The sequence below is a fragment of the Aquarana catesbeiana genome, linkage group LG06, assembly GCF_042186555.1.
Source record: "Aquarana catesbeiana isolate 2022-GZ linkage group LG06, ASM4218655v1, whole genome shotgun sequence".
Classification (NCBI taxonomy): Eukaryota; Metazoa; Chordata; class Amphibia; order Anura; family Ranidae; genus Aquarana; species Aquarana catesbeiana.
In genome coordinates this window covers 319,531,277-319,554,425 of record NC_133329.1, presented here as the reverse complement: position 1 = coordinate 319,554,425, position 23,149 = coordinate 319,531,277, and the positions used below count along the sequence as shown (strand labels likewise).

General features: G+C 45.8%; 1 protein-coding gene across 1 annotated transcript in view; it reads left to right on the top strand.

Moving 5' to 3' along the window:
• The window catches only part of DNAJC10 (DnaJ heat shock protein family (Hsp40) member C10), a 130,101-nt gene that overhangs the window by 104,281 nt on the left and 2,671 nt on the right, over nt 1-23,149 (top strand). Inside the window, exons 20-22 of the mRNA XM_073633737.1 lie at nt 1,024-1,171; nt 12,727-12,849; nt 21,812-21,919. Coding sequence (XP_073489838.1) covers nt 1,024-1,171; nt 12,727-12,849; nt 21,812-21,919 — 379 coding nt within the window. The remainder of the gene's footprint in view (nt 1-1,023; nt 1,172-12,726; nt 12,850-21,811; nt 21,920-23,149) is intronic.

Sequence of the window (23,149 nt, the reverse complement as noted above, 5' to 3'; positions counted from 1 at the left end):
TCTAGGAAGCAGTTCACGAGCCACTAGGGACACAGGGCATGAGGATCTGCGAAGGTTTCAGTGATCCAGGAATTGTCCAACTTTATCATACAAGCGCTTTACCTGCATGCACCAGGACAGTGCATCTGTAAATGTGAGTTGTTTACTGTGATTTTATTAAAAGTTGTTCTTAAACGGTAAAACACTATGTTGAGTTTTTTCCTGCCCTTATGACATATAACTACGAGGAACAGCATATCAGTGATTGGGAGTTTTTATGAGGATAGAGGAACAACAGATTGCTGGATTTATGCCCCTGAGGGGAAGGTGCCATTAGATCCTATGGTAGGCCTTTTCATGTGAGGTGAGCACATAGAGAGACCAGTGGAGGACAAGTGGTGTGCTTGATCACTTCTTTTGGATTTGTCACTTATGAAGATAGACACATGCACTGAGAAGTGTGTATATGTGTGTATATATATGTGTATGAAGATATGGACACATGCACTGAGAAATGTGTATGTATGTATGTATGTATATGTGTATATATATATACACACACACACACACTCACATTTTCTTTGCATATTGCTAGATTATATAGATTGTTTTCACTTTTGATTATGTTCACCTAATTGACTCATTAATACACCCTGCTGCTCAGCAGGGTGTATTAAGAACACCCTGAGATTTGGGTCCCCCAAGATGCTCCAGAAGCTTGGTTCTGTAGCCTTTGTAGAGTATTCAAGATCTGATTAGGTATATTTTAACATGATGTTGACAGAGAAAAAGGGTCCTTGTATTAAATCTAGTAACTGGGAAATCTAGCTTATTTAGCACAAATAGGAATATAATAATATAAGGTAGGTGGTTAGTGAAAGCGCAAGAGTATTTATTTACAGGTCCGAATCCCGGTACGTTTTTTTTCCTCTGTGTGTGTGCCTGAAAACCTTCTCTGTGTTAATGATCGGAAATCACAAAAAGCTGAGCAACCTCCTGACTGGGTTTGAATAATTTCCTTTCAACTTTTATATTTCCCTACAGATATCTGCCTCAATTGACTGCTTCCCTTACACCTGAAACCATTGATGAGAAGGTGTTGAGTGGAAAAGATCACTGGCTTATAGATTTCTATGCTCCGTGGTGTGGCCCATGTAGAAGCTTTGCTCCAGAATTTGAATTTGTGGCTAGGGTAAGCGAAGCTCTACAATGCAGCTTTCATCTACTGTGTATATAGTGAACCAGTTTACTTGAATTGTTTATTGGATTCCCTAAGGCTCTGTTCACATCTAGGTGTTTTTGGGTGTTTTTCTGCTGTAAGCCTCAGCTCTAAAAACGCCCAACAAGACAAATCCCATTCATTTCAATGGCCCCTGTTCACATCTGAAGCAAAACACCCATCGCTTAAAGTACAGGAGCTTCTTTTTTTGAAAAATTAAAAAAAAAACATTTAATGCTCAGAAGTAATATTTGCAGCTTTCTAGGTACAAAATCATATTTCTTTAGTTTTGCCATATAGTACAATAATACAAAATGTGATGGTCCTTGGGGGTTTAGGCACATTCCTCCTGCCTTAGCTGGCTCAGTGAGTTGCTTGAGGCGTTGGCTTTATAGTAGGTAGACAGCCATTACTCTGTATAAAGAAATGCCCAATAGTATGACTGACTGACCCTTTTTTTTTTTTCTATTTTTTAAATGAGAACAAAACTCTTTTTCTTTCTCGAACATCACGGGACACAGGTACACCCTATCAGGAAGTTCAACCCCCTGTATAATCCCTCCCCTTGCAGGGATACCTCAGTTTTTACGCCAGTGTCTTAGGTGATGGACGTGTAAAGATGTCCTGTGCTGAGCTCCAAAGGGATTATCCTATATCCTATACTGGGGCAAGCCAGGCAGACCGGATCCATTCAAAGTGTCCTTTCTAGGCCGAATTGGATGGTACCCGGGCCTCGTGTCCGAAGAAACGAGGTTTTACCTGTAACGCTTCTCTTTTTAGAGAGCTGGACCCCGCATATTAGAAAATGGTTTTCTAGCCTAATTTCTAGCCGGGTGCTTTACAGGCCCAGAACTGCAGGATCCCCCTATTCATAGGGGGCCCCAGTCTCTGACGTTTTTTTCAAACGGAGCCCACCGTGAGAGGTGAAGATTGGGTCTGTGTAAACTGAACCCTGCGGCTGGATAAGGTAAGAGGAGATTCCACAGAATTTTCTAATTCTAGTAGGTTTCTCCTTTAAGGTAAATGCATGCTATGCCTATTGTGACCACCGGGGGCTGCCAAGAGCACATACCTTCACATGCTGATGTCTGTCTCAAGTGTTCATGCTGCACAAGTTTTCACAGCGCTCCGGCTCCAAGGTAGGATGGATGGGGGGATTTCTCATGATTGAATGTTCCTCCCAGACTAGAGCAGGGGTCTAGAAAGTGGTTATACCGCTCGGGCACCGATCCCTCGGCCGCCATTGCCGTTTTTTAGGCATGCTCTTCACTACCAGCCTCTCTCCCTCCTCCCCCTCCCCCAGCCTTCCTCCATAGTATTTCAGGAGAGTCGGCCAGCGCGGGAAGCGCTTGTTTTTTCGAAATTCAAAGGGGGGGGGGGGGGGGGGGTGGTATAGGGGGGGGGGGGGGGCGGGACGTCAGCATAGGTGCTTAGACTCCCACTCAGGCCCAGCTGCAGGCTATTAAAGGCACTCTGTACAGGTGCACACAGCCTTTGGAGGGACACAGAGCTGACGGTCGCATGTAAGGTGGGACACAGGCATTCTCCTAGGCAGCATTTACTAAGGTAACACCAGACTGAGCATTGGGTAGCAAGGCTTTTAGCCAGATTACATCGCTCAGCAGGCAGTGTTCATTTTGGATACCTCACACCTTGTTGCTTTGCACTATGGGTAGAAGAGGTTTAAGCACCCCAAGAACCAGAGACACTAGGGGATCTCATTCAGGTTCTGAGGGCCCCCTGTCAGCAGCATCCTCCCCCCTTGAAGGGCCAGGGACGGCTAGCCAGGGAGAGCCTTCGGGGTCAGGGGCTACACCTGCTTCTGGCACTTCAGCCCCTGTATATATTACACAAGAGGTTTTTTCCTCAACGATTAATGGTTTAGAGGAAAGAATAATGGCCGTGATTACAGCTTCACTCAGTGGAAGAAAACGCACTAGGCCTTCCTCTGTTCCCCAAGACCCTCAGGAAGAGGAGTCCTGGGGTAAAGGAGAGGAATCCATTTCAGAGGATCGGGATGGGACGGATGATTCCTCTTCGGAGGAATCAGGTGGAGAGGGGCCCTCTGCGACTTCCCAAGAGGAGAAAGTCTTAGTGCAGATCCTTACTGGATTGGTCCACTCCACATTTAAGTTGCCTGTACCTGAAACTGTTAAAGAATCCTCTTCTGCTTTGGGGTCACTGAAACCTTTCCAAGCAGCACAGGCTTTTCCTGTTCATAATTTACATGAAAAGCTAATTTATTCTGAGTGGGATCACCCAGACAAACGTTTTTTTCCGCCGTGAAAGTTTTCAACACTTTACCCGATGGAAGAAAAGTTTATTAAAATATGGGGAATACCGGCCATTGATGCCGCCATCTCCTCCGTAAATAATAGTCTGACTTGTCCTGTAGACAATGCTCAGATGCTCAGGGATCCTGTAGATAAAAAGATGGAATCCCTATTGAAGGATGTTTTTTCCTTAGCAGGTTCAGTGGCTCAACCTGCAGTAGCAGCGATTGGAGTCTGTCAATACTTAAGAGACCATGTTAAGCAGGTCATCAAAGTATTACCTGAACAACAGGCCCAGGGGTTTGCTAACCTTCTAGCGGCCTTATGCTTGTGGTTAACGCCATTAGAGATTCTATCGTGCAAACCTCCCGTCTTTCCCTGGGGTTGGTGCATATACGTAGAATCCTATGGTTGAAAAATTGGTCAGCCGAAGCACCATGTAAGAAACTGCTGGCTGGGTTTCCATTTTGTGGTGAAAGGTTGTTTGAAGAGGACTTGGATAACTATATCAAGAAAATCTCTTGTGGGAAGAGCACTCTCTTACCTGGTAAGAAGAAGAGTAAGCGTCCCTCTTTCAAACGGACGCTTTCCCCAGCGCCGGGGGCTTCAGCCTCCAGGCAGTCTCGACGGCCTCCTCCATCTGGGTCCAGAGACAAGAGTCAACCCCAGGGACAGAAGAAGTCCTGGGGGAAGAAGCCTACTAGGCAAACACTAAAACCTCGGCATGAGAGGGCGCCCCCGCTCACTCGAGTGGGGGGAAGACTGCGACAGTTCTCAGGGCTCTGGCAGGAGGATTTCCAGGACAGATGGGTAATCTTTACGGTAACCTTAGGGTACAAGCTGGAGTTTCAGGAATTTCCCTCTCCTCGGTTCCTCAGATCAAGTGTCCCCAGAGACCCAGAGAAGAAGCAGTCGCTCCTTCTAGCGTTAGAGCGACTTTTGTCGCAGGAGGTCATTATGATGGTTCCCGCAAAGGACCAAGGATTGGGCTTCTATTCCAACCTTTTTACGGTCCAAAAACCAAATGGGGATGTCAGACCCATTCTGGATTTAAGGGATCTGAACCGATTCCTAAGGATTCAGTCCTTCCGCATGGAATCAGTCCACACAGTAGTCTCTAGCCTGCAGGGAGGAGAATTTCTGGCATTGATAGACATCAGAGATGCATATCTGCATGTGCCCATTTTTCCTGCTCATCAGAAGTTTCTGCGTTTCGAGGTAGGAGGGCACCATTTCCAGTTTGTGGCTCTGCCTTTTGGGATAGCCACTGCACCTCGGGTGTTCACAAAGGTCTTGGCCCCTCCTCTGGCCAGACTAAGGGCTCAGGGTATAGCTGTCATAGCATGCCTAGACGACCTGCTATTAATAGACCGGTCGGTAGCCTCCTTGAATGGGAACTTGAGATCCACAGTCAAGTATCTGGAACACCTAGGTTGGATCCTCAACCTAGAAAAATCTTTCCTAAAACCAGTAAAAAGACTGGAGTATTTAGGTCTGATCATAGATACAAGCCAGGAGAAAGTTTTTCTACCTCAGGCAAAGATCACTGCTTTAAGGGAGCTGATTCTGGCAGTCAGGACCGAGAAGGGTCCTTCTGTCCACCTTTGTATGAGGCTGCTAGGGAAGATGGTGTCTTCATTCGAAGCAGTTCCCTATGCTCAGTTTCATTCAAGAATGCTGCAACACAGTATTCTGTCAACCTGGAACAAGAAGGTTCAGGCATTAGACTTTCCGATGTACCTGTCGCATGCGGTGCGTCAGAGCCTCAATTGGTGGCTCATACCCGAAAACCTGCAGAAGGGGAAATCCTTTCTACCGGTTACCTGGATGGTGGTAACAACAGATGCCAGTCTGTCAGGTTGGGGAGCAGTTCTGGAACAGTCTGCGGTTCAGGGGATATGGTCCAAGACAGAGAGGTCCTTACCCATCAACATTCTGGAGATCCGGGCGGTATATCTAGCCCTAAAAGCCTGGACTCTCAGGTTACAGGGCTGCCTGGTCAGGATCCAGTCCGACAATGCCACAGCAGTGGCTTATGTCAATCATCAGGGAGGCACCCGGAGCCGGGCTGCTCAAAAGGAGGTGAACCAGATCTTAGTCTGGGCAGAGATGCATGTGCCATGCATATCGGCAGTTTTTATTTATTTTTATAGTGAACTGGCAGGCGGACTATTTAAGTCGCCAGCAGTTACTCCCAGGGGAATGGTCTCTACACCCCGACGTCTTTTGGGCCATATGCCAAAGATGGGGGGTCCCAGATGTAGATCTCTTTGCATCCCGATTCAACAAAAAGATAGACAAATTTGTGACAAGGACGAGGGATCCTCTTGCATGCAGGACGGATGCGTTGGTGATTCCGTGGCATCAGTTCTCACTGATTTACGCATTCCCGTCTATTCTGCTACTGCCACGACTCCTTCGCAGGATCAGGCAGGAAAGGAAGTCGGTACTTCTAGTGGCCCCGCTTGGCCCAGAAGGACTTGGTATGCAGAAATAGTAAGGATGACGGTGGGTTCCCCGTGGACCCTACCGGTACGCCCAGACCTGTTATCTCAAGGTCCAGTGTTCCATCCTGCCTTACAAACGCTAAATTTGACGGTTTGACTATTGAGACCCATGTTCTGAAGAGTCGCGGGCTTTCAGGTCCTGTCATATCTACCTTGATTAATGCAAGGAAGCCAGCTTCCAGAATGATTTATCATAGAGTCTGGAAAGCTTATGTATCCTGGTGTGAATCCAGAGGTTGGCATCCCAGGAAATATGTCATAGGTAGAATTCTTGATTTTCTACAATTAGGATTAGAGATGAAGCTGGCCTTGAGTACCATCAAGGGCCAGGTCTCGGCTTTATCGGTATTATTTCAACGGCCACTTGCTTCGCATTCTTTGGTCCGAAACTTTATACAGGGGGTGATGCGTCTTAATCCTCCGGTTAAAGCGCCCCTAAACCCCTGGGACTTGAACTTGGTCCTGGCTGTGTTACAGAAACAGCCTTTTGAACCAATAAGTCAGATTCCTTTGGTCCTTTGAAGAGTTTCAGAATTAGCAGCCCTTTCCTGTAAGGAGCCTTATTTGATTATACACAAGGATAGAGTGGTATTGCGCCCTCATCCTAGTTTTTTACCGAAGGTGGTTTCTGATTTTCATTTAAATCAAGACATTGTTCTGCCTTCCTTTTTTCCAGATCCCTGTTCTCCGCAAGAGAGATCTCTACATTCGTTGGATGTAGTAAGAACAGTTAAGGCCTATCTCGGGGCAACTGCTCAGATCCGCAAGACGGATGTTTTGTTTGTGCTGCCAGAGGGTCCCAATAGAGGACAGGCAGCGTCAAAAGCTACCATTTCTAAATGGATTTGGCAATTGATCATTCAAGCTTACGGTTTGAAACAGAAGATTCCTCCGTTTCAGATCAGGGCACATTCCACAAGGGCTATTGGTGCTTCTTGGGCAGTGCATTACCAGGCCTCTCTGGCTCAGATCTGCAAGGCCGCAACCTGGTCTTCAGTTCATACATTCACCAGATTCTATCAGGTGGATGTGAGAAGGCATGAGGATATCGCCTTTGGGCGTAGTGTGCTGCGGGCAGCGGTACAGGGTCCTCGGGTCTGATTGCACCCTACTCGGTCATTGTTCCCCCCCCCCTCAGGTAGCATTGCTCTGGGACATCCCATCAGTAATTACTGTGGCTCTGTGTCCCGTGATGTTCGAGAAAGAAAATAGGATTTTTTAAAACAGCTTACCTGTAAAATCCTTTTCTTTCGAAGGACATCACGGGACTCAGAGGTTCCGCCCCTCTTCTAATACACTATATTGCTTGGCTACAAAACTGAGGTATCCCTTCAAGGGGAGGGATTATATAGGGGGTTGAACTTCCTGATACCAGTGTCCAATCACCAGTGATACCCTATATAACCCATCGGTAATTACTGTGGTTCTGTGTCCCGTGATGTCCTTCGAAAGAAAAGGATTTTACAGGTAAGCTGTTTTAAAAAATCCTATTTTTATGTAGCATTGTCCTTTTTTTACTTTGCTGCTATCCTGCTATTTGTAGCGAAAGATACCTGATGATCCTGCCAAAAATTCAAGCTGGAGCTCTAGTCTCCCCCCAAAACATTAAAAGACAGCAGCTACAAATACTTGTAATATTATTATATAAGTGTTTTTTGCCACACAGAGGGTCAATGCCCAGCAAGCATGCAAACGCATATAAAAGGCACTTGTGGTAATCAAGTGACCAAACAAGTCCATATACATCATAGGGGTAGAACTGTGCACCAGCGGCTGCTGTCCTCAGAGTTTGGCCAGCTGTGTGTGAATAAAAGGGGGAGAGTGTCACCTAAGTGCAGTATTAGAACAGGCTGGTTTATTATTATTATTATTATTATTATTATTATTACTATACAGGATTTATATAGAGCCAACAGTTTACGCAGCGCTTTACAACATTAGGGAGAACAGTACAATACAATTCAATACAGGAGGAATCAGAGGGCCCTGCTCGTTAGAGCTTACAATCTAGAAAGGAGGGTCAAGTTATACAAAAGGGTAATAGCTGTGGGGGATGGGCTAATGGAGAAAATAGTGCAGTTGTTAGATGGAGGCAGGATAGGCTTCTCTGAAGAGGAAACTTTTCAGGGATCGCCTAAAAGTGGATAAATTTGGAGACAGTCTGACAGATTGGGGTAGGGAATTCCAGAGGATGGGCGAGGCTCGGGAGAAATCCTGAAGGCGGATATGGGAGGAGGTGATGAGGGAGCTAGAGAGCAGGAGGTCCTGGGAGAAAAGAAGAGGGCGATTAGGTTGGTATTTTGAGACTAGGCTAGTGATGTAGCTGGGGGCAGAGTTGTGGATGGCTTTGTAACTTATTGTTAGTATTTTGAATTTAATTAGTTGGGCGAGTGGCAGCCAATGGAGGGATTGGCAGAGAGGGATAGCAGACACTGAGCGGTTTGTAAGGTGGATGAGTCTGGCAGCAGCGGGGGGATAGTCTATTTAAAGGTAAGCCAATGAAGAGGGAGTTGCAGTAGTCGAGGCGAGAGATAACCAGGGAGTGAATCAGGAGCTTTGTGGTTTAGTTGGTTAGAAAGGGACGTAGTTTAGAGATGTTGCAGAGGTTGAGGCAGCAAGCTTTGGAAAGTGATTGGATGTGGGGCCGAAAGGAGAGTTCAGAATCCAGGATAACGCCTAGTACCCTGATATGTGGGGACGGGTGGATGGTTGTGCCATTGCTCTTGACAGACAACTCAGGGGAAGAGGCACATGAGGGAGGAAATATTATAAGCTTGGGTTTGGACAAGTTGAGTTTGAGGAAGTGGTGTGACATCCATACAGATATGTCTGTTAGTAAGTTAGTGATGCGTGAGGAGACTGATGGAGTGAGTTGAAGGGTGGAGAGATAGATTTGTGTGTCGTCAGCGTAGAAATGATATTGAAAGCTGACCCAGGGAAGAGGTGTAGATTGAAAATAAGAGGTCCAAGAACAGAACCTTGGGGGACCCCGACAAAGAAGGGAAGAGGAGTGGAGGAAGTAGAATTGTAAGTGACACTGAAGGTGCGTTGCGATAGGTAGGATGAGAGCCACTGAAGAGCACAGTCAGGGAGACCGAGGGAGTAAAGTTTTTTTGAGGAGAAGGGGGTGGTCAACTGTGTCAAAGGCAGCTGAAAGATCAAGAAGTAGGAGTACAGAATAGTGTCCGTTGGTTTTTGCAGTTAGTAGGTCATTTGTGAGTTTTAAAAGCGCAGTTTCTGTGGAGTGTTAAGGGCGAAATCCAGATTGAAGGGGATCAAGAAGGTTGTTTTTAATGAGGTGGTCACTCGGTTGTAAACCAGGCGTTCAAGGAGTTTAGAGGAAAAGGAGAGCAAGGAGATAGGGCGTAGGTTGTTAAGATCGGTAGGGTCCAAGGATGGCTTTTTAAGTATGGGGGTGACCAGTGCATGTTTTAGAGCATTGGGTAAGACGCCAGAGGTGAGGGAGAGATTGAAGATGTGGGTTAGAGAGTGTAGGATGGAGTCAGAGGGCGACCGTAGCATATGAGAGGGAATAGGGTCCAGGGAACAGGTGATTAGGTGGGCGATAGAAAGGAGTTTAACAACTTTGTCTGTAGTAGCAGATTTGAATAGGGGGAGTGTCAGTTGTACTTGTTGACATGGGGTCTTAGCTGGGGAGATACCTGTAGAGTGGAGATTTCATCGCGGATTGTATCAATCTTGTTTTTGAAGCGATTAGCGATCTCCTGGGCAGTGAGTGAGTCAGTGGGTGGAGGACAAAGTAGAGAGTTGAAGGTAGAGAAAAGTTTATGGGGACTAGATGAGAAGGTGTTAATAAGAGTTGTAAAATAGGTTTGCTTCGCAGTGTGGAGGAAAGAATTAGTATTTTTTGTATTGGTTGAAGTCTTTGAGAGACTTAGTCTTGTGCCACAGACGCTCAAGAGCGCGACTACATTTTTTGAGAATTTTAGTGTCATCTGTTTGCCAGGGTTGTAGGGGTCGAGGCCTGATTCTGTGTGTAGTGAGGGGAGCGAGCTCGTCCAGGGTGGAGGACAGGGATTTATTGTAGATGGACGTGGCTTAGTTGGGGTAGGAGAGGGGAGAGATTTTGTCATAGAGGTGGTCAGTAGCAGAATAGAGGAGAGAGGAGTTGAAGTTGCGAAAATTTCTACGGGTGATGGTTAGGCGATTGGAGGGAAAGGTGGTGGAAGACAGGGGGAGGGAGAAACTAATAAGGTGATGGTCTGAGACAGGAAAAGAATTGTTTGAGAAGTTGCATGGAGTGCATAGGTAGGAGAATACAAGGTCAAGGTTGTTGCGATCAGAGTGAGTAGAAGCCTGTACCCATTGCTTCAGGTCAAATGAAGAGGTTAGACTAAGAAGTTTAGAAGTAGCAGGAGTATTTGTATTAGCAGGGATGTTGAAATCACCGAGAAGGATTGTGGGAATTTCTGAAGAGAGAAAGTAGGGTAGCCAGGCAGAAAACTCATCAAGGAAAGTTGATAGTGGTCCAGGGGGCCGGTAGATCACAGCAATTCTTAGGGAAGTAGGAGAGAATAGACGTATACAGTGGGCTTCAAATGATGAGAGAGAAAAAGAGGGAGGAGAGTGAATAACCTGGAAGGTGCATTGGGGGGGATAGGAGGAATCCCACTCCACCTCCCTTGCGTCCATTAGGCCTAGGTGAGTGAGTCCAGTGAATGCCACCCTGGGATAGGGAAGCAGGAGAAGGGGTGTCATATTCATGGAGCCAGGTTTCTGTGAGAGCAAGTAGATTGAAGGAATTAGTGACAACAGCAGTGAGTTTGTTGCAGACAGAGCGGGCGTTCCAGAGGGCGCAGGAGAGAAGGAGGCTGGTGTTGGGAAGAAGAGGAATGGAGACTAAATTGCGTAGATTGCGACTACTGCCAGAGGGTGTAGGGTGATGGGTGTGTTGGGCACAGTTAAATAAGGGAGGCCCAGGGCTTGGGGAAATATCTCCAGCGGTTAGGAGAAGCAGAAGAGTATGGGAGGTAATATGAGAATATGATTTGTATGAGGGGACATGCTTCAGTATCCTGGGGGGTTTGTTAGCAAGTGAGCTTAGAGTTAGAAAGAGGTGACAAGTGCAGTAATAGGGGGAGGGGAGAAGTAAGGGTGATATGTACAGATTGTTGGATGGAACAGAGGGGTGAAGAAAAGAGAGTTTGAGGAGAGAGGCAGCAATTGTGAAAAGGAGGAGAGGTAAAGAGTGCATGTTTCAGAGAGGAAGGTGAGATAATTTGGAAATGAGGTCATCTGCTGTCTGTTGTAGTTTGCTTTGTGCAAATCGCTGAAGTGCAAGAGCAAAAGTGCCACTTATTTAAAGAACCCCACTTCTTTGGAAGAACCCCCTGTATGTGCAGCCCCCTGTATGTGTTCCCCCGTAAAGAAGGCCTTGTTTTTATACCGTGTGTTGGGTGTGGATAGAATCTGGCAATTAATTAAGAGGGCATATTAGGAACACAGCTAGCAGAGCATAACTTTCACACCACAATCAAACTGCAAGGGGACTAAAAGGCCAAAATTGTAAAGATAAGGGAGCCCATAATTTAGGTAAGACTTAAAGTAGGGTTCCACCCAGGGGGTCCATAAAAAAAAAAAATAAATAAAAGTCAGCAGCTACAAATACTGCAGCTGCTGACTTTTAATTGGACACTTACCTGTCCCTGGGTCCAGCGATGCGGGGGATCGAAGCCCCGCTCGTCCCCCCCCTCCGCTCGTCGGCGCCGGCATTTCAACTGTGGGTGCCGGGCTGTGGCTTCACAGCCTGGCAACCACTGCGCATGCGCGAGCGACGCCGCACGCCGTGATTGACCGCTCAATCACCTGGGACCTGTAATGGGTCCCAGATGATTGACAGGAGGGAGGGAACAGAGTGGAGCCCTTCTTGTGCCGAGGGGGAAGTGATGTCACCAGCCCAGGCAAAGGAAGAGGCAGACTACGAGGGACCACCTAGCAACAGGCATTTAGAGGTAAGTAAAAAAAAAAAAAAAAAAAAATCCAAATTTTTTTTGTTTGTTTTTTTTAGAATTTTTCAGGTATGTTTGTTTTTTTGGGTGGAACCCCACTTTAATGGCTAAATAAACTTTGATATAATGTGAGCATGGCTACAGATGGAGTTGAAACAGTGGTGACAAACAGATTTACCAAATATGCATTTGAGCAGTCAGTCAATGTTCAGTTTAAAGGTATAAACGCAGGTTTACCAAATATGCATTTTGAGCAGTTATTTACGAGGGTGTGTTTTTAATTTTTTGTTAATAAACCAGCCTGTTCTAATACTGCACTTAGGTGACACTCTCCCCCCTTTTCTTCACACTCAAGTGCAGTTTTAGAACAGGCTGGTTTATTAACAAGGGATTAAAAACACTCCCTTGTTAATAAACCAGCCTGTTCTATTGCTGCACTTAGGTGCCCCCCCTTTTCTTATTGCTTTTATAAGGACACTTACCTGTCCAGGGAACCAGCAATGCCCTCACCTGAGATGATTTTTCAATCGTCTTCGGGTGCAGGCTCCAGCATCTTGGGTATGGGAAAGTGTCAGTGAAGAGTCACACTGCACTTTGTGAATAGTACCACAGTCTTCTGGGACCTGTGATATGTCCCAGAAGGCAGGGGGGGCTGAACTTTGCCACATCGATCTGTCCGGAAGTGGGAGCAGGTGCCTCTCAAAACCAGTTGCCCCCCCCAAAAGTACCAAATATGTACAAAGTGTACCCTAATCTTTTATTTCTTTACTGTTTTAAAGCTCCTTAAAGGGAAGGTAAAGACTGGAAAAGTGGACTGTGAACAGTTTGGATATATCTGTCAAAGGGCTGGCATCAGAGCCTATCCTACTGTGAAATTATATCCCTATGATGGGTCTAAAAGGGTAAGGTTTACATTTACAACACACTAAAACGCATTATTATTTAAAGGAGTTTATTTGCCAAAAAAGTATAAATCGGGTCACTTAAGGCTGCAAGTTCTGTGAATCAAGTCTTCTCTCCTGTTTCATTAAATCAGAATACATGCTAGAAGGAATATTATTCCTCTTGAATTTCACTCCTTTTTTTTTTTTGTATAAAACTTTTTGTAGTCTGTTAATGTATTTCCAAAAAATTATGAGCCTTTCACACCTTTACTGTATCTTTCAAGTCAGTACTAGGCTACTGAACCATTGACCTTGGTACATATAACACTCTTTAACCACCTCAATACAGTGAATTTTTACCCCCTTCCTGCCCAAGTCATTTTTCAGCTTTCAGCACTGTCACACTTTGAATGACAATTGCGCGGTCATGCAACACTGTACCCAGATGAAATTGTTATCATTTTTTCCCCACAAATAGAGCTTTCTTTTGGTGGTATTTGATCACCTCTGCGGTTTTTATTTTTGCGCTATAAACAAGAGAAGTGTGACAAGTTTGAAAAAAAACACAATTTTTTTTTTACTTTTTGCTATATTAAATATCCAATTTTTTTTTTTTTTTAAACAAATTTTTTCCTCAGTTTAGGCCAATACGTATGCTTCTACATATTATTTGGTAAAAAAAATTGCAACAAGCATTTTTTGTTTTTTTTTTTTTTTACTAGTAATGGCGGCGATCTGCGATTTTTATCGTGACTGCGATATTGCGGCGGACATATCGGACACTTTTGACACACTTTTTGGACCATTCACATTTATACAGCGATCCGTGCTAAAAAATGCATTATTACTGTATAAATGTGACTGGCAGGGAAGGAGTTTATACTATGGGGCGATCGAGGGGTTAATTATGTTCCTAGGGAGTGATTCTAAGAACACACCATCTTTCTCCTCTCCTCTGACAGGACCTGGATCTGTTCTTTACCCACACAGATCCACGGTCCTGCTGTGTTACCGGGCAATCACGGGTGCCCGGCGGACATCGTGGCCGCCGGGCACGCGCATCGAGTCCCCAGTGACACAGCGGGCGCGCGCCCCCCCGGTGGGCTGGGAAGGCCCATATGACGCCCTCCCGCAACGAGAGCCGTGCTGCCTGGCCGTCAATTGACAGCCGGCGGTCGGCAAGCAGTTAAAGTAATTGTAACCTTAAAAAAAAAAAAAAAAAAACTGTCCTATTATGGCATAATAAATGAAATATATAATATATCTTCCTCTCCCTCTCCTCCAGTGGTGGTTGTAAAGAAACATGTATTAATTTGATCCTCTCTGTTTTGGGTCCATGTTTAGTACAGTGTGTGTGTTTTCTTAAAATTATAATGCTACTTACCTTCTTTGTGCAGTGCTTCTGTGCAGTCATGTGTCCTCCCTCTGTTTGCATACATCAGAAGGGAATCTCAGCTCTTCCCACTGTGAACTTTTAGATCGGGAAGGAAAGTAGAGACAGGACACGTGAATGCACAGCAACACTGCACAAATAATGTATTTAGCATTATAATTTAAAGATAACCCACACACTGTAGAATGCCCTTTAGGGCCAGTTGACACCACATCCTGCACTGGACTGTACTGGAACGCAGTAAAACGCATCAAAAACGCCCCGGAATGCACTGGAACGCATTAAAAACGCACCAGACCCCAGTACATAAAAAAGCATCTGGAATGTATCTGGAAACGCATCAAAAAATGCCCCGGAACGTGCCAAAAACGTGCATGCAGAAACGCATCCGGAATGGATCTGGAGTGCATTTTTGTGGTGTGAGCCAGTCCTTAAAGTGTATGTTTAGAAAAAAATAGCTTTTTCTGTCAGTTTTTTGTTTTCCTGTTGGGGAGATTTCCCTTCATTACTTTCCCAGAGACGCAACAGGCAGTGAGAGGAAATCTTGAGAGTATATGCATGCCTATAGACATGGGTGTACACAGTCTGCCTCCAGGGGCGTACATCCATACCTCATGCATTACCTTTTAAAAGCATTTCTTTTTGGCCTTTTTTATTTTAATATACTTACAAAGGCCATAAGGCTACAAATGTTAAGGGATATACAGACACCAAAATTGGCATTAGACGCGAGGTGCAAATGCTCTATGTGGGCTGGACCTCTCTCCCTAGAAAGTGAACAAGCTGACACATTTTGAGGAAAAGACCCTCTTCCTCAGAACTCTCTTTTGAAGTTATTGCACAGTCAGGCGTCCTCTTTCTTGTTAGTTGATCAGTTGATGTAGAGATGTCCACTTACCATAGAGGATATCATACCTGAGGATTACAGATGATTGGAGTAAACTTCAGCTTCATTTCTAGTGGACTACTGCCACATCGCTATTTCTACAGCGAAAAGCTTTCACTATAGCACCTAAACACTAATGTATTTATTCTTCAGTACATCCATACCTGTGTGCATGTATAAGCTTAGATCTGCGTTTACCAGTGTACAGACGTATCATGTCATTCATTTGTACAGGCAGCTGAGCACAACACCTGTTAATCTTGGGCACAGAAATAGGTATTTTTTTTCTTTTTTTAATATACGGCCCTGTGCGTATATGTGTGTGTATGAGTCCTTACACAGTTGTCACCTCAGCTAAGTGTCCTGTTTTGAAGATTCCTCCTTGCCTTTTGTTCTGATGACAACTATCAAACTTGGGGATTTCACAGCTCTTTCTGTTTCAGTGACAGTTGTACCCAGCACAAATACCCGGCAGGGACATGGGCAGCAAAAAAAAAACTGAAACGGTATAGTAATACTCCCCTACTCTATCCAAAAAAAGGTTTGGCTACGATGCACTTATATTGGGGTACCCATAGAGTCCATGTCTTTACCGTTAGTTTTGTGACCCACTTTTCTTTCTCGAACATCACGGGACACAGAGCCACAGTAATTACTGATGGGTTATATAGGTATCACTGGTGATTGGACACTGGCACACCCTATCAGGAAGTTCAACCCCCTATATAATCCCTCCCCCTTGCAAGGATACCTCAGTTTTTACGCCAGTGTCTTAGGTGATGGACGTGTAAAGATGTCCTGTGCTGAGCTCCAAAGGGAATATCCTAAGATCCTATACTGGGGCAAGCCAGGCGAACCGGATCCATTCAAAGTGTCTTTTCATGGCCGAATTGAATGGTACCCGGGCCTCGTGTCCGAAGAAACGAGGTTTTACCCGTAATGCTTCTCTTTTTAGAGAGCTGGACCCCGCAGATCAGAAAATGGCTTTAAACTTCCTAATTTCTGGCGAGGTGCTTTACGGTCCCAGAACTGTTGGATCCCCCTACTGATGGGGGCCCCAGTCTCTGACGGTTTTTTCAAACGGAGCCCACCGTGAGAGGTGAAGATTGGGTCTGTGTAAACAGCACCCTGCGGCTGGATAAGGTAAGAGGAGATTCCACAGAATTTTTGAGTTCTAGTGGCTTTTCTCCTTTAAGGTAAATGCATGCTATGCCTATTGTGACCACCGGGGGCTGCCAAGAGCACAAACCTACACATGCTGACTCTGTCTCAGGTGTTGTAATCGCTGTTTATGTCCCAGCGTCTCAAGCAGGCTGCAAACAGGTAAGGTGGAAAGGGGGATTTCTCATGTTTGAATGTTCCCCCCCAGGCTAGAGAGGGGCCACAGGGGTCTAGAAAGTGGTTATACCACCCGGGCTCTGTGGCCTAATGGCCACCATCTCTCAAGATAGCCGTTCAGGCAGATCTTGTTACCAGCCTCCCTCCCCCCCCCCATCCCCAGCCTTTCTCCGGAAGCATGACAGGAGAGTCGGCAGCGCGGGAAGCGCTCATTTTTTTCAAAACTGGGGGGGGGGGGGGGGGGCGGTAGGGGAGGGGGCGGGACGTCAGCACAGGTGCTTAGACTCCCACTCAGGCCAGCTGCAGGCTATTAGAGGCACTCTGTACAGGTGCACTCAGCCTTCTGAGAGACACAGAGCTGACAGTCGCATGTAAGGTGGGACACAGGCATTCTCCTAGGCAGCATTTACTGAAGTAACACCAGACTGAGCATTGGGTAGCAAGGCTTTTAGCCAGACTACATCGCTCAGCGGGCAGTGTTCATTTGTATACCTCACACCTTGTTGCTTTGCACTATGGGTAGAAGAGGTTCAAGCACCCCAGGAACCAGAGACACTAGGGGATCTCGTTCAGGTTCTGAGGGCCCCCTGTCGGCAGCATCCTCCCCCCCTAAAGATGGGCCAGGGACGGCTAGCCAGGGAGAGCCATCGGGGTCAGGGGCTACACCTGCTTCTGGCACTTCAGCCCCTGTATATATTACACAAGAGGTTTTTTCCTCAACCATTAATGGTCTAGAGGAAAGATTAATGGCCGTGATTATGTCTTCACTCAGTGGAAGAAAACGCACTAGGCTTTCCTCTGTTCCCCAAGACCCTCAGACAGAGGAGCTCTGGGATAAAGGAGATGAATCCCTTTCAGAGGATCGGGATGGGATGGATGATTCCTCTTCGGAGGATTCAGGTGGAGAGGGACCCTCTGCGACTTCCCAAGAGGAGAAAGTCTTAGTGCAGATCCTCACTGGATTGGTCCGCTCCACATTTAAGTTGCCCATACCTGAAACTGCTAAAGAATCCTCTTCTGCTTTGGGGTCACTGAAACCTTTCCAAGCAGCACATGCTTTTCCTGTTCATACTTTACTTGAAAAGCTTATTTATTCTGAGTGGGATCACCCAGACAAACGTTTTTTTCCGCTGAGAAAGTTTTCAACACTTTATCCGATGGAAGAAAAGTTTATTAAAATGTGGGGAATACCGGCTATTGATGCCGCCATTTCCTCCGTAAATAATAGCCTGACTTGTCCTGTAGACAATGCTCAGATGCTCAGGGATCCTGTAGATAAAAGGATGGAATCCCTATTGAAGGATGTTTTCTCCTTAGCAGGATCAGTGGCCCAACCTGCAGTAGCAGCGATTGGAGTCTGTCAATACTTAAGAGACCATGTTAAGCAGGTCATCAAAGTATTACCTGAACAGCAGGCCCAGGGGTTTGCTAACCTTCCAGCTGCCTTATGCTTTGTGGTTGACGCCATTAGAGATTCTATCGTGCAAACCTCCCGTCTTTCACTGGGGTTGGTGCATATACGTAGAATCTTATGGTTGAAAAATTGGTCAGCCGAAGCACCATGTAAGAAGCTACTGGCTGGGTTTCCATTTTGTGGTGCAAGGTTGTTTGGAGAGGACTCTCTTACCTGTCAAGAAGAGTAAGCGTCCCTCTTTCAAACGGGACTCTTTCCCCAGCGCCGGGGGCTTCAGCCTCCAGGCAGTCTCGACGGCCGCCTCCATCGGGGTCCAGAGACAAGAGTCAACCCCAGGGACAAAAGAAGTCCTGGGGAAAGAAGCCTACTAGGCAAAACACTAAGACCTCTGCATGAGGGGGCGCCCCCGCTCACTCCAGTGGGGGGAAGACTGCGACAGTTCTCAGAGCTCTGGCAGGAGGACTTCCAGGACAGATGGGTAATCTCCACGGTAACCTTAGGGTACAAGCTGGAGTTTCAGGAATTCCCCTCTCCTCGGTTCCTCAGATCAAATGTTCCCAGAGACCCAGAGAAGAAGCAGTCGCTCCTTCTAGCGTTAGAGCGACTTTTGTCGCAGGAGGTCATTATGATAGTTCCCGCAAAGGACCAGGGATTGGGCTTCTATTCCAACCTTTTTACGGTCCAAAAGCCAAATGGGGATGTCAGGCCCATTCTGGACTTAAGGGATCTGAACCGATTCCTAAGGATTCAATCCTTCCGCATGGAATCAATTCGAACAGTAGTTCCCACCCTGCAGGGAGGAGAATTTCTGGCATCAATAGACATCAGAGATGCATATCTGCATGTGCCCATTTTTCCTGCTCATCAGAAGTTTCTGCGCTTCGAGGTAGGAGGGCGCCATTTCCAGTTTGTGGCTCTGCCTTTCGGGATAGCCACTGCACCTCGAGTGTTCACAAAGATCTTGGCTCCTCCTCTGGACAGATTAAGGGCTCAGGGTATAGCTGTCATAGCATACCTAGACGACCTGCTCTTGATAGACCGGTCGGTAGCCTCTTTGAAGGGAAACATGAGGACCACGGTCAGGTATCTAGAACACCTGGGTTGGATCCTCAACTTAGAAAAGTCTTTCCTAAAACCAGTAAGAAGACTGGAGTATTTAGGTCTGATTATAGATACTAGCCAGGAGAAGATATTTCTACCCCAGGCAAAGATCACTGCTTTGAGAGAGCTGATTCTGACAGTAAGGACCAAGAAGGGTCCCTCAGTCCGCCTTTGTATGAGGCTACTAGGGAAGATGGTGTCTTCATTCGAAGCAGTTCCCTATGCTCAGTTTCACTCAAGAATGCTGCAACACAGTATTCTGTCGACCTGGAACAAGAAGGTTCAGGCATTAGACTTTCCGATGCACCTGTCGCATGCGGTGCGTCAGAGCCTCAATTGGTGGCTCATACCCGAAAACCTGCAGAAGGGGAAATCCTTTCTACCGGTTACCTGGACGGTGGTAACAACAGATGCCAGTCTGTCAGGTTGGGAAGCAGTTCTGGAACAGGCTGCGGTCCAAGGGGTATGGTCCAAGACAGAGAGGACCTTACCCATCAACATTCTGGAGATCCGGGCGATACATCTAGCTCTAAAAGCCTGGACTATCAGGCTACAGGGTTGTCCGGTCAGGATCCAGTCCGACAATGCCACAGCAGTGGCTTATGTCAATCATCAGGGAAGCACCCAGAGCCGAGCTGCTCAAAAAGAGGTGAACCAGATCTTAGTCTGGGCAGAGATGCATGTGCCATGCATATCGGCAGTTTTCATCCCGGGAATAGAAAATTGGCAGGCGGACTATCTAAGTCGCCAGCAGTTACTTCCAGGGGAATGGTCTCTGCATCCCGACGTCTTTTGGGCCAGATGCCAAAGATGGGGGGTTCCAGATGTAGATCTCTTTGCATCCCGATTCAACAAAAAGATAGACAGATTTGTGGCAAGGACAAAAGATCCTCTTGCATGCAGGACGGATGCGTTGGTGATTCCGTGGCATCGGTTCTCACTGATTTACGCATTCCCGCCTATTCTGCTACTACCACGACTCCTTCGCAGGATCAGGCAGGAAAGGAAGTCGGTACTTCTGGTGGCCCCCGCTTGGCCCAGAAGGACTTGGTATGCAGAAATAGTAAGGATGACGGTGGGTTCCCCGTGGACCCTACCGGTACGCCCAGACCTGTTATCTCAAGGTCCAGTGTTCCATCCTGCCTTACAAACGCTAAATTTGACGGTTTGGCTATTGAGACCCACGTTCTGAAGAGTCGTGGGCTCTCAGGTCCTGTCATATCTACCTTGATTAATGCAAGGAAGCCAGCTTCCAGGATGATTTATCATAGAGTCTGGAAGTCTTATATAACCTGGTGTGAATCCAGAGGTTGGCATCCCAGGAAATATGTCATAGGTAGAATCCTTGATTTTCTACAGATGGGATTAGAGATGAAGCTGGCCTTGAGTACCATCAAGGGCCAGGTTTCTGCTTTATCAGTATTATTTCAGCGGCCACTTGCTTCGCATTCTTTGGTCCGAAACTTTATGCAGGGGGTGATGCGTCTTAATCCTCCGGTTAAAGCGCCCCTAAACCCCTGGGACTTGAATTTGGTCCTGGCTGTGTTACAGAAACAGCCTTTTGAACCAATAAGTCAGATTCCTTTGGTCTTGTTGACAAGGAAATTAATTTTTCTGGTGGCCATCTCTTCTGCTAGAAGAGTATCAGAATTAGCAGCCCTTTCCTGTAAGGAGCCTTATTTGATTATACACAAGGATAGAGTGGTACTACGCCCTCATCCTAGTTTTTTACCGAAGGTGGTTTCTGATTTTCATTTAAACCAAGACATTGTTCTACCTTCCTTTTTTCCAGATCCCTGTTCTCCGGAAGAGAGATCTCTACATTCGTTGGATGTAGTAAGAGCAGTTAAGGCCTATCTAGGGGCAACTACTCAGATCCGCAAGACGGATGTTTTGTTTGTGCTGCCAGAGGGTCCCAATAGAGGACAGGCAGCGTCAAAAGCTACCATTTCTAAATGGATTCGACAGTTGATCATTCAAGCTTATGGTTTGAAACAGAAAATTCCTCCGTTTCAGATCAGGGCACATTCCACAAGGGCTATTGGTGCTTCTTGGGCAGTGCATCACCGGGCCTCTATGGCTCAAATCTGCAAGGCCGCAACCTGGTCTTCAGTTCATACATTCACCAGATTCTATCAGGTGGATGTGAGAAGGCATGAGTATATCGCCTTTGGGCGTAGTGTGCTGCAGGCAGCGGTACAGGGTCCTCAGGTCTGATTGCACCCTACTTAGTCGCAGTTGCTCCCCCCTCAGGTAGCATTGCTCTGGGACATCCCATCAGTAATTACTGTGGCTCTGTGTCCCGTGATGTTCGAGAAAGAAAATAGGATTTTTTAAAACAGCTTACCTGTAAAATCCTTTTCTTTCGAAGGACATCACGGGACACAGAGGTCCCGCCCCTCTTCTAATACACTATATTGCTTGGCTACAAAACTGAGGTATCCCTGCAAGGGGGAGGGATTATATAGGGGGTTGAACTTCCTGATAGGGTGTGCCAGTGTCCAATCACCAGTGATACCTATATAACCCATCAGTAATTACTGTGGCTCTGTGTCCCGTGATGTCCTTCGAAAGAAAAGGATTTTACAGGTAAGCTGTTTTAAAAAATCCTATTATTATCCCCTTTTGTTACTGGCACTTCTTTACTGGTTTCATTAATGTTCTATCCTAACAGATACTACTTCGCACTCTGTCAGGGAATGATAACCTACTATGACTATTGTAATCATCCATCATAACGTGTATTTATGATGGCTGTGAGGACATTGTGTTTTTTTTTTTTTGTTTGTTTTTTATTTTTTACTAAAACCTTGATTAAAAAAAAAAACATCTGCTCCTTCTCTTGCAGAGAAATATTGAAGGTGAGCTCCTTAACTCAAGAGATGCCAGAGACATAGTGAAGATTGTAACAGCAAGAATAGGATTTATTACTACTCAACTAAAGGCACATCAGAAGGTATATTTCAGACTTGGTTGTACTGGGTAAATTTCCTGATGTGTGTGTGTGTGTGTGTGTGTGTGTGTGTGTGTGTGTGTGTGTGTGTGGGGTCTTTTATTATTATTATTATTATTATTATTATTATTATTATGATGATGTTAGCAAGACAGGCATCCTTTCACAAACCTGATTAATTCAGACTTGAGTATATGATGAAAAATTCTGTATTTTGGGTGAAATCTGCTTGTCAAGGTGATCAGTTGATTCAGAGACATTGGTAGCTGATGTTTATATGGGATTGTTGATTTCTCTTGTGAAAATTAAAATTAAACTTGGCCTGTGCCTCCTCTTAATTCCCAGTACTCTTATTGGTTCTTAAAGGATAAATTGCATTACACTCCATGTCCTTGGGTACAACTTCCTCTCCAGCAAGAAGAGTGAGCAGCACAGTAGTGACATCACCAAATCTTTCTGAAATTATTCATTTTTAGAACTAGATCTAACACAGATATACAGCTATAAAATGAGTGCCTAGGTACAGTGACATGCCAGGATGTGCACTTGTAGGCAGGTGCAATGCAGCCTCCCTTCAAGGGTGGCGCTACCCAGAATGGGCTGAGGACAATGGGAAACCAAGTCCCTCCAGTTCACCTTTCGTAGCATGTTACAACCCTATTCAGGGTGTAACATGTTACAGATGCAGCAGCCTCTGCACCCCCCATCCCCCATTGTGACAGAGCGGGGGTATCTTCTAACTGTCACATTCTGTGAATGTGAGAACTAAAAGTACCGACAGCCTTTGCAGCTGTCAGCTTGTAGTTCTCAATGAGCTACCAGGGTGCTGTTGAGTGCTCCAGGTAGTGTAATGATACTTCCTATCAGTGTGTAACTGCCTACTCATACAAGGTACGAGCAGGCAGCTTACACAGACAGTCTGCATTGCACCTGCAATCTGCTGATCATAAACAAATGAAAGACTTCCTCCTAAATTCCGGTCAAAATGTACTCTGCTACATGTCTTTGATAAAAAAAAAAAAAAAAAATCCCAAAAAGTGTATATTTGGTTTGTGTGGAAGTTATAGCTTCTACAAACTATAGTGTGTGTATATGCATGTATATGTGTTATTTTTATATATATATATATATATATAAATAATATCTCTAATTTATAAAATTTTGAAAAAATTATCTAGTTTCATGAGGCCCTAAAATGCCAGGACAGTACAAATATCCCCCGAATTACCCATT